The following is an 11,915-nucleotide window of genomic DNA, read 5'->3' on the forward strand; positions in this document are numbered from 1 at the left end:
ATACAGGCATGTGCTCTTGGGGGCCGATTTGAATATCTCGGTCTGCCAGATGTGCTCAATTATTCTCAGGATCTTTCTAATCCTTTTACATGAGTTTTTGTTTATGATGGATGCACCAGGCTGCAGAAAGAGTCGTGAGTGCACGTTTCCGTGAGAGAATGAACTTAAACACAAGGAAAAGATTTCCCTTGTGCTAACTTTCCATGCCTCAAATTAGATGGCAAGATTCTGCCTAAAAATGACTGCAAACATTGTCCACATTGAGCAAAAGTAACGCCATTTGATTGATCTGCTCTGTTGGCCCCAGCTCAGGGCCCCGGCTGGACCGGGTCACCGCCTAGGTCTGGGCGGCGACGGCGGCACCAGCAGAGCAGACCGGCAGCCAACTCGGCGGCTCCGGTCAATCCAGCCTTAAATAACCATCTCCCGGCCCCGCAACGCAACGCAACCCAAGCCTTTGGTGGATGATCCGGCAACCACCGCATGATTGCCATCGCGTCGCATCACGCCGCGCGCGCGGCCGGGCGGTAGAAGAAAACAACAACCACCGGCACGGCCTATACGCGCCTCCCACGACGCCGGTTCCCCACTCCCGTCCCGTCCGTCGTCGCCAATCCCTTCTTCCCTCCAACTCCTCCTACCTCGCCTCGCCTACACAAGACACCATCTTTTTAAGGCGCGCCGCCCCCGTTCCCATCCCACCGATTCTTCTGGTGCCCGTGCCGCGCGCCGCCGCCCGCCGACGCCGACGCCGACGCGCGCGCGTCTACCGGTTCTTTATAATCAAATCATCCAGCCCACCCACTAATCATTCCGCGATTCCCACCGCATCGCCACTGTTTCCGCCTGTTCGCGCTTTTTATCCGAGGGAGGGGGTTCTTCCGCTGCTCTGTCTCATCCTCCTCGGGCCGGGAACGGACGGCGAGGAGGAGGAGGAGGAGGATTGTCCGCCTGGCTGAGCTGCTGCTGCCTCTCTTGCGGTTGATGGTGTCATGTGGCCCCTCTGCTTCATCTCGGACAAGCTCTTCAAGATGCCCGGAGACGACGCCGGCGAGGGGCCGCTGCCTCCCGACGGCCAACTCCCACTAGCGCGCCGGTCCTGCTCCATCGATGTCAGCTCCTCCTCCTCCTCCTCCATCTTTACGATTGTCTTGATGTCCTAAAAACTGTTTCTGACTGTGCCGCCTCTGCTGTACATGTAACGATTGCTGAATCTCCTGATGGCCAGTCTCGTTTGACATTTCCATTGGTTTGCTGATGGTGCTAGGTTCCGCACGTGCAGCAGGCCTTCACCTGGGACTGCGGCCTCGCTTGCGTGCTCATGGTGCTCAGGACGCTCGGGGTTGATTGCTGCGACGGCATTGCACATCTCGAGAAGCTCTGCCGCACCACAAGGTTTTTAATTGCCACCTGAAAATACTTCTTTTTAAAGCGGAATTACCTGTCAGGTAGTATTTGGAGTTTGTTACTACTGCATATGTGGGTGTGCTAAATTACTTGGAGTTGCAAGAGTAGTAATTTAAGCATTCAGATATTTTTAAAATCATAGTGCGTTTAGAAAGGTTAATCACATATGGAATATTAATTGTTGGGTGGAATACGCATGAGTTGCTTTGTTGAGGAGAAGAAAATGGCACCGTCACACTATGCAAGTTTATCTGCATCTAGAAGGTCCTAGGAGTCATTAAAATGTGATGTACTTACTGTAATTTTGTAAACGATAGTCTGCTGAGCTAGACAAAAACGCATGAGTTGCTTTGTTAAGGAAAAAAAGGTACTGTCACACTATTATGTTTATTTACATCTAGAATGGCCAAAGAAATCCCTAAAATGTGAACTACGGTAATTCTGTCAGCACTAGGCTCTAAGCCATCAAGCTACAAAAATGACTACAGGTAATAATGGTCAAGGAGTATAAACTTTGTTGCTTTGTTCAGTAGAGATTAACAGTGGTAATCACTGTATGCTTCAGGTAATGAAATAACTCAATATTAGTTAGTGCTACATATGCTATTTCAAAATAGTGTATGTACCTGAAGAACTTGATAGATAATCAGACATGTCAACCAGATGGGAATCAGATTTCAGAATATTCTTTGATCATAATGCGTATAGAAAGGCCAATTACAAACTGAATACTAATTGTTGGGTGGTTCTGGAATATCTGGCCTAAAGAGTGGAATGTCCAGGATGTTAACTGTTAAGAACATACGAAACACATGAGCTACTTTGTTAAGGACAATAAAATGCTACCCTCCCACTACATCTAGAAGAATAGAAGGGCCCAGGAATCCTTAAACTGTAAATTATTATAATTCCGTAAATGGTAGGCTCCTAAGCCAGACAAAATGCATGAGTTGCTTTGTTGAGAAAAAGGTATTGTCACACTATGAAGGTTTATTTACATCTAGAAGGGCCCAGGAATCCTTGAAACGTGAACTACTGTAATTCTGTAAACAGTAGGCTCTAAGCCATCAACCTACAAATATTACTATAAACTTTGTCGCTTTGTTGAGTACGGATTTGAGATTTGAGAAAACCATCATGGTTACTTCCAGAAGACGTTTGGCACCACCAAAGATTGAATTAACCAGCAAACAGTTCAGAAAAAAACGGCAAGCCGCACAACCTTTTCCCATCCTTCAATTTGACCCTACTTCTGATTTCTGAAGTTCGTGCGATTCAAGTCTCGATACGGGAAAGTGAAGTGGATACACACATATTCTCCCTCAGAAAACACATACACACATATCATTACGGATTAGCTGAAGTAATTATTTAAAATTCTCAAATTTCGTACTTTTATGTACTAACATTTTTGGTTTATGCAGCGTTTGGACAGTCGACTTGGCATATCTACTACACAAGTTCTCAGTTGTTTTTTCGTTCTTCACTGTGACAATTGGAGCAAATCCGCAATATTCTGCAGAAACCTTTTATAGGGTATGTATTGTGGCCTACTTCTGTACCGATTCATCTGAAATCCACTGTAGTAATCTTTTGATTGCCAACTAATTATGATAGGAGCAATTGCAAGAAGATATTGATCGCGTGGACGAGTTATTTGGAAAAGCCCTTGATGCTGGAATCAGTATTCAAGTACGCTCAAAACACACATCATGAAAATTATGTATTCCTGTACTTGCCATACATGTTTTAAGTTTTTGCAATTTATGTTTCTTCTCAGTGCAGATCCATCAGTGCGTATGATATTGCTTTTCTACTGTTATCCGGGCACTGCATAGCTATTGCACTAGTGGATAAATCAAAGTTGATGTAAGATATTTTTCTTATGTCTGGTATAAAATATTTATCCTTTAGTTTTACTTCTGTCTTTTCGAATCATCAACCGGGCATGTGACGCTTCTTAAACAATTAAGTTAATAAAAATTTAAATTTGGTCAATACACTTCTCATGATGACCTTACCATTTCTGTATACTTGTGGACTCAAACCCAATTCTCCATATTTCACATTATTTTGATTAACCACCATTATTTTAATATCTTTTGCAAATGTGGCATGTTTTGTGGCAATATGACGATTAAGCAGATGAATTGTGTAAACGATCATCAGGGAATAAAAATTATGGATGTATCCATGTATGTCTCAACAAATCATATTTCCCACAAATTGCTTAATTGTAGAATTTGAAGATCAAAATTAGGGAGTCAAACTGAGAAAATATTTTCTCCAGCTTTATTTGTAATGAACATTGACAGTGCAATAATAACTGGTTTTTTAATGCAGTTCCTCTTGGATGAATGATGTACATGATGTGCAACAGTTCGATGAGGATTCTGATTACATGGGTGAGTGTTTGATTGTCTGCTTTTTTAGATTGCAAGTTTATCCATAAAGTTTGAAATGCAACAAAGATTACATTATGTCGACATATAGTTTCGACAAATGTAATAAACCAGGTGAATACTGTTCCTCTTGGCAGGGCATTATGTTGTAATATGTGGATATGATGCTGATGCCTGCGAGTTTGAGATAAGGGATCCTGCCAGTTCTAGGTACCTTTTACTCAGTTATTGAACGATATGATCTTTTGACATCTGACACATGGATGTATCTTATTCTTATCCAAGTGTGTGAGTATAACTCCTTAGAACTAGCCTCTTGTTGAGCTGGGATACAAAAATTAGAAGAGAAAATGATAATAAGCAGTGTTGCAACAATCTGCTTTTGAGCGATTTGTGTGCTTCATGGCAGCCTCCATCTTTATTTGAGCACAATTAGCAAACAATAGCTGCAAAATTTAATGAACAAAACTTACATTTCCACTGTTCTCCATCTGAGCTTTTATGTGCATGAGACTCTAATTCAGCCTTTTTTTTTCCTTACAGAAAGCGTGAAATGGTGCCAATGAAAAGCTTAGACGAGGCCCGCAAATCTTTTGGAACTGACGAGGATATCCTTTTGGTAGGAATTGTTGCATTAGGACCTGCTCTTTAACTTCAGATTTTAGTTCTTATTGCTATGGTGCATGCTTTGCATTTTACACGTTTCAGTCTTTTGCATACCTCTTAATGGAGAATACCAAAATTATAGACTTGTCGTTCTGGGTCCGAGCAAACATTCACATTGCATTATTTGAGTGCATTCAAGGATGAGGTTTTCGCAAATGCAAATAGTATTTTCAAGCACTGATTGGCAGCGATGAATTGCAGGTCTCGTTAACTGGAAAAACCCGATGATGCCGCCGTGTAAAGTCTGGCTGGGTCTCCATGAACTGTTCACCGGCCTCCAGTCTCCTTGTGTATACGCTGTACATGGCCCTGTAGTTATGCTTGCCACTTATCAAGTCCGGTGTGTAGTTTGAGAGCTTTCTTACAGTCGATAGAAACCCTACTGAAGTTAGATAGAAGAAGCCAGCAAGGTTGATAAGCTCACGCATCACCTCATCGCCATGCTGGAGCTGCAAATGGAGAGGCAGGATCAGCGGCAACACTGCTCAGCAAGAACTGCCTCTGTAAATCTTCTCTGCTTCAAGCACAAGTCGTGTACGACGATAGCTGGACAGAGATGTAGCATATGTACAGATATATATATATATATATATATATATATATCCAGGAATAAATCTGGTGGCCTCCTGTGTCACATAGTCGTATCAACTGTCAATCCTTTCTGGCACCTGAATATCGCGATCTCCTTTTATGTCCGTTTGACGTGCAAGCGGACGGGCTATAAATTGATGTTTGGTACTGGTATTATTACAGTAAGTACATCAACTGCAACTCCGGCCGGCAGCGGCGTCGCTGACGACTGCCGTATGCTTGGCGGGATCTGAATCTTCGGCGGTGCGATCTGAAGTTGTGAACTCGAGTTTGCTGAGCAGTCATTACTCGTTCGTCAGTGTCAGCCCGTTAGGTCGCTCGCGCCAACCGCTCCTCACTGAATCCAGGTTGCTTTCTGGCGGTTGGATTGTGGAGAAAATGGCGTAGGAGCTGGTGATTCGGGAACAACCGTCTCACTTTCAGATGTGGTCGCTCAGCTTCAGTGATCCACTTCACTTTACCATATGTATGCTGTTTACCTATCTGAGACTTGAATCGCACGCACTTCAGAAGTAAGGTCAAATTGAAGGATGGGAAAAGGTAGTGCAGCTTGAGGGTTTTTCTGAACTGTTTGCTGGTTAATTTGATCGTTGGTGGTGCCAAACGTCTTCTGAAAGTTATCAGGATGGTTTTCTCAAACCTCAACTGTATACTTGTGATTGATGAGTCTGCAGGTGAGCTACTGAGCGAGAGAAAGAATCGTTTCAGAAAAGGCAGACCATCTCATCCACAGAACAGATGGAACAATACCAGCTTTTCAATTTTCAAGTCAGGTCCCGGTAGAAGAAAAGCACCAACTTTCGAGCCAGCATATTTTTTTTGTATTCCAGCAAGGAAAGTATACGAAGACTTTGTGGCAGGCCGTTCATACATTCGACAGGGCAGGTAGACTGTGATGGGCAATTCTTTTGGTATTCCAGCAGAAAGCAAGGTATATGGAGAATTTGTGGCAGGCCGTTCATACATTCGACAGATCAAGTAGACTATGATGTCCCCGGAAAGAAAAAAAGTAGACTGTGATGGGCTAGCTATAGCCCAGTCTGTGTCACGGCGTATTCCGGCCTCACCTTGCGCTTGCCTAGTGGCTGCGCAATAAGCCCAAACTTAAAACCTCGAAAGCCATACCTCTTGTGCTCGCCGCTGTTCAAAGCTAATCTTCATCTGCCATGCACGTCATTGCTAGTGAGTCCAAGACGATGTCTTCTGGGGACCGTTAAAGTTCCGCTATACTTTTGATAGTGCATCGACAAGGAGAGTTCTTTTGAAGATGTCGCGGAGTTGTCAAGCATCGGTCGAGATGCGGTTTTGTAGCTTAGGTTAGGACATGCTCTTTGGTTATCATCGGATTAACCGGTGTGAAGTTCGTGCTATGCTCGTTCGTGGTTATCATCGGATTAACCGGTGTGAAGTTCGTGCTATGCTCGTTGTTCGCAGCGAGTGGTGATGTTTTTGTACTCAAACCGCTGCCTCATATAAACATATGGTACACATTTAGCGTACTCTAAAAGAAACCCGGAAAGCAAAACTCCATTGCTCTAAGCTTCGCATCTTTGGCAAGGTGTGTATGGGTGTTAGTTGGCCGGCTAGGTTTTTTTTCGAAAGAAGTCCACCGATCTATTAATTATCGTCAAATAGTAGTACAAAATACCCTAAAAGTAAACGAAAAATACAAATTGGTATTTACACCTCCTAGCGACGACTACATACACTAGCATGAACCGAAGGCGCACCGCCATCCTCGCCCCTCCATCACTGGAGCCGTGCAAAGCTTGCCGTAGTAGAGCTTGTTGTAATAGATAAACATGAAATTATCATGCTAATTAAGATCCCAAAGGACCAACACACTAGAGCTGCAACCATCACCAAAGATGAGATCCCTAGATCGGAAGAGTGAGACCGAAAACCACACAAACAAACACAAAAACATACATGATTCCACAAGATCCGCATGACGCACTACTCCACCGACGCTAGATGCACCATCAGAGCGATATGTGTGCCACCACTGAATCCAATGCGGGGCTATCTCATGAAGACTTTGTATCGTAAACTTATGGGCGATATGGACATCAAGGAGGAAGGCGATCCATGATGGGGTTTACCATAGTCCTCTCTCTACTCATTTTTCGTGAGAAGTTACCTCAATGACCCGGAAATCCTATGGAAGCCATCATTGCCGGCGAACCTAATCATGTCAATCAGGTGAGTGCAAGAACTAAGTGGATCCCTCCACCTGAAAATACTGCCAAGGTAAATGTCGATTGACTTGTTTCTCGTAACAGTATGATCAGGGGAGGAGGCGGGAAAAGAGAATGAGGGGGCATTTGGAAAAAATCCTTCTTGTCAGTTGTTGGGGAGGGCTGAAATGTAAGATTACAGACTTTTGAGCATTTTCAGCAAGAAAATTAGGGGTGTACAAAAAATATATGCACCATCGGGGGGGGGGGGGGCAGGGCCCCTGTCTCCGCCATTGAGTATGATTGGTTCGGTGGCCACGGTAGCGAGAAATCATGCCGGGCAATATTTCGAATCTTCGGTAGTGGTGTTTCCCTTAATTGTCGACCCTCCGACTCTTGGGGCTATAGCTTGCAGAGAGGCGCTAGGGATTACTGATGATCTGGGATCGAGACATATCATGATAGTGTATGATTGCAGGCAAGTTGTCCAAGATATATCCGACGGGACTGGTGGAGTTTATGCTTCGGTTATTCAGTAGATCAAGCTACACTCTTCGACTCCTGTTGTGGCAAGTCTTGTCTCATGTTGTACTTTTATTTTTATTTTGATCTGCTTTGCAAGAGGATCTTCTCATCACTCCTATCAGTTCGGCCATGTGTGACTATTTACAAAGCGGGACAAAATGGTGCAACTATACTTTTTGGAATTCCTTACTTAGAATTCCGTGCATGGGGGAAGCTGAATACTATCTCATAATTTAGCTCGTCGCGCTTGAAATCATGTGATACCGGGACGACGCCATTGTATCTCAATAATGATTAATATGGAGGCTGATTTACATGTAGCTCTTTATTTATAAATTTTAAATTTTAAAAAAGAATTGGAAAAGATTGTAGAGATGTGCACTACAACCCACCAATGATGTACACTAAAAACCTGCAAAATCTCAGTACGAACTACTTTGTACTTTAGGCTAGACAAAAATGATAAGATCTGATAAATTATGTAGTGTTGAGATGTGCATTGTTCACTATAAAATTTATCAGATTTTAGCTTTTTCTTTATGTAGCTTAAAATACAAAGTACTAGTTTGCATTGAGAGTTTACACGTTTGTAGTAGACATCAATGGCTACTTCTATAAATTTATTTCAGATTTAATAAAATGAAATACGAATTTCGAGTGTTCCAAAATAAAAGGTTACAATGTTGCTCGGCCTTCGTTTCAAGTTTCTCTTTAAGAAAAACTTCGCATCGTCTAAAGCCAGGACAATAACGATATGTATAGTTGCAGTAGATATCTTTGGTCGAGGTTTAAGCGCGATTCGTCGGCTAAGCACCGTAGAAATCGCATTTCCTTCGTCATCCAAACGATGACGACGAGTCGACGACTCGGTGCGCGTCCAGTGTGTAACCTTTCTGCCGGTGATGCCGACCGTACTGGACGTGCGGCAGCGACACACGCACGGCCACGTCCGGCGTCCGGAGTCCAATGGCGGCGGGGTGTGCTGGTGCGCCGCCCCCTGCCGTCGCCCTCATATGACCGATGGATCGATCGACTTTAGCAGCCAGAGACTCGTTTCGCGGCATGAGATATCGAGTCCTCGCTTTTCCGTACACGCGCGCGCGTGCATGCCCGGCCGTGCGCCGCGTAAACGTCACCGGATCATTGCCGGAATGCGACGGCCCTATGCCAAAGTGTGTGCTAGCCGAAGCTTTATCTTAGTTTTCTTGCCGAGTTCGTGAATGCAGCCAAACTGTATTTGCTGATGATGAAGTTGGAAGCTCCTCACTCAGACAAACCGATCCAACAAGAACGGTGTTTCAATTCGTTCATGATGTGTTCGGATACTCGTAAGCTTTTCGTGCATTTAGGAAAGTTACCTCTGTCAAAGCTGTGTATGAAAGAGCAACCATTCACGATTTGCATCTAAATTGGTTGCGAACAATTTCACCTGAACATCATAGGAGAATCCAAACCCCCTTTCATCGGCAAGCTTCGAGGAGACATTGTAAGAACAGAATTCGTTTGCTTAAGCGGCCTGATGGATCGATTACAGTTGATAAGGCGGAGATGGAGGTGATGGCCAGAGATTACTTTCAGTCACTCTTCTCCCGTGATGAAGAGTTAGACCCTTCCATAATTACCAATCTGGTCCAGGGCTGTGTGGATGATCAAATGAATACTAAGCTCTGTGAGTGTTTCTCAGAAAAAGAAATTAGTGACGCTCTTTTTCAGATCGGCCCTTTGAAGGCACATGGTCCGGATGGCTTTCTAGCGCACTTTTTTCAACGTAATTGGGGCCTGTTTAGGGATGATGTGGTTAGGGCGGTGCAACATTTTTTCGCATCTGGTGTTATGCCTGACGAAGTGAATGACACAGCGATTGTTATGATTCCAAAAAAGAAGGACCGGAGGACTTGAAGGACTTTAGACCTATAAGTTTATGTAATGTAATTTATAAAGTTGTCTCCAAATGTTTGGCGAATCGCATTCGCCCCATTCTGCAAGACATTATTACTCCTGAGCAGAGTGCCTTTGTCCCTGGGAGGTTGATTACAGACGCACTGGTTGCCTTTGAGTGTATACATGCTGGTCACCTGCTAGAGCAAAGTTCTGCGCGTATAAGTTGGATATGGCCAAAGCTTATGATCGTGTCGATTAGAGGTTCCTGGAAGGGGTTTTAGCGAAGATGGGCTTTCATAGTCAATGGATTCAGTGGGTAATGGCTTGTGTTACCACTTTCAGCTATTCCATTCGCTTTAACGGACATATGTTGTACTCCTTCTCCCCAACTCGCGGTCTTCGCCAAGGTGATCCACTTTCGCCTTATTTGTTTTTATTCGTGGCTGATGGTCTCTCCTTGTTGATTAAAAGACAGATTGAGATGGGTGCTCTTCGTGATCTGCGTATATGTCGGCGTGCTCCGGGTATCTCGCACCTCCTTTTCGCGGATGATAGTCTCCTCTTCTTTGAGGGTTCGGTGGAGCAAGCCCAGATTGTTAAGAGTATACTGGACAACTATGAGAGAAGCACAGGCCAGCTGGTTAGCATGGGGAAATGCTCGGTTCTTTATGGGAAGCACTGTCCACATGAGGTGCAACTTGAGATTAAAGACATCTTAAAATTTGAGACAGAAACTTTTGAGGAGAAATACTTGGGGCTTCCAGTGCCTGAGGGTGCTATGAAAGGAGACAAATTCAAGCCCATTAAAGAAAGATTTTCGAGGCATGCAAATGATTGGTGCGAGAAATATATGTCAAGCGGTGCTAAGGAAGTCCTTATAAAATCAGTGTTACAATCTCTCACCACTTATGCTATGGGGGTATTCAGATTCCCGGCGGGTCTGGTAGAGGATCTCTCCAAAATTATTCGGGATTTTTGGTGGGAAGATGAAGAGAACAAGAGGAAAATGCACTGGATGTCGTGGGAGAAAATGACAAGACCAAAATCTCAAGGCGGTATTGGTTTTAGGGATCTTAGAGTGTTTAATCAAGCCTTATTGGCTAGGCAAGCTTGGCGGCTAATCCAATATCCAGATAGTCTGTGTGCTCGGCTGTTGAAGGCTAAGTACTACCCGTCTGCACACCTAATGGACACTTCGTTTATCCAAAATACTTCTTCGACCTGGCAGGGCATTGTTCATGGTCTAGACCTGCTGAAGAGAGGGGCGATATGGCGTATTGGTTGTGGCTCTAGTGTTCGGATTTTCCGCGATAACTGGCTACCGTGTCTGGACGCCCCTAAGCTACTTGGCAGACGCGGCAATTCGAGACGGCGATGGGTTTCGGAGCTAATTGATCCAAACTCGAGAACTTGGAATGAACCGATGGTTAGAGAATGTTGTCTACCTAATGATGCGGCGGCTATTCTTGCTATAAAACTCTCGGCCAGGCCCTGTGACGACTTCATCTCTTGGCTACCGGAATGGAATGGGATTTTTTCAGTTCGATCAGCCTACAGACTTGGTTTGCAGCCTTTGATTGAGTCTCTTAGTGCAGGTCAGAGTAGTTCAGCCCCATCTGGAGACCGTAGCATTTGGGATCTTGTCTGGAAAGCAAAGGTTCCTCAAAAATTAAAGGTTTTTGCTTGGAGAGCGGCAACATCTACCCTAGCAGTTCGTTCGGGACTTAATCGGCGGATGCCAGAGGTTGACAGCACGTGTACTGTCTGTGGCGTAGCAGCCGAAGATGAACATCATGCCCTTGTTACTTGTACTTTGGCGAGAGCTCTCCGTGAAGGGATGAGACAATTCTGGGATCTGCCTATGGAGGAGGCATTTTTGTTTAAAGGAACCGACTGGCTGCTTGTTCTGCTTATTAATTCATCTCAATATGCAAGGTCAAGGATTATTTTTCTTCTCTGGCGAGTTTGGCACCATCGGAATAATGTCGTTCATGGTGATGGACGGGCCTCCGTCTCAGCTTCTGTTTCTTTTCTACGGAACTACCTGGATAGTTTCACCTCTGCATGTGGCACGGTTTTGGATCTGAAGGGGAAACGCCGGTTTGTATTGCGTCTGTTCATAGTTCTGAGGGTTTATCGGTGGTGAACCGGTGGACAGCTCCAGCCATTGGCTCCCTCAAAGCCAATGTTGATGCGGCGTGGGACGCAGCGAGCCGTAGGGCAGGGATCGGCGTTGTCATTCGGGATCATACTGGTTATACGCTGT

The 11,915-nt window shown here is 44.6% G+C and overlaps 1 protein-coding gene across 1 annotated transcript; it reads left to right on the top strand.

The window, feature by feature from the left end:
- Positions 1-958: 958 nt before the first annotated feature.
- Positions 959-5,119, top strand: LOC124707554 (guanylyl cyclase 1). The gene is made up of 9 exons (XM_047239216.1): positions 959-1,112; positions 1,268-1,395; positions 2,832-2,943; positions 3,025-3,099; positions 3,188-3,276; positions 3,751-3,812; positions 3,947-4,019; positions 4,353-4,428; positions 4,677-5,119. The coding sequence occupies exons 1-9, from the start codon at positions 993-995 to the stop codon at positions 4,701-4,703; spliced, it is 762 nt and encodes a 253-aa protein (XP_047095172.1). The 5' UTR covers positions 959-992; the 3' UTR covers positions 4,704-5,119.
- The last annotated feature ends 6,796 nt before the right edge of the window (positions 5,120-11,915 follow it).

Source organism: Lolium rigidum, chromosome 4 (genome assembly GCF_022539505.1).
Source record: "Lolium rigidum isolate FL_2022 chromosome 4, APGP_CSIRO_Lrig_0.1, whole genome shotgun sequence".
Lineage (NCBI taxonomy): Eukaryota > Viridiplantae > Streptophyta > Magnoliopsida > Poales > Poaceae > Lolium > Lolium rigidum.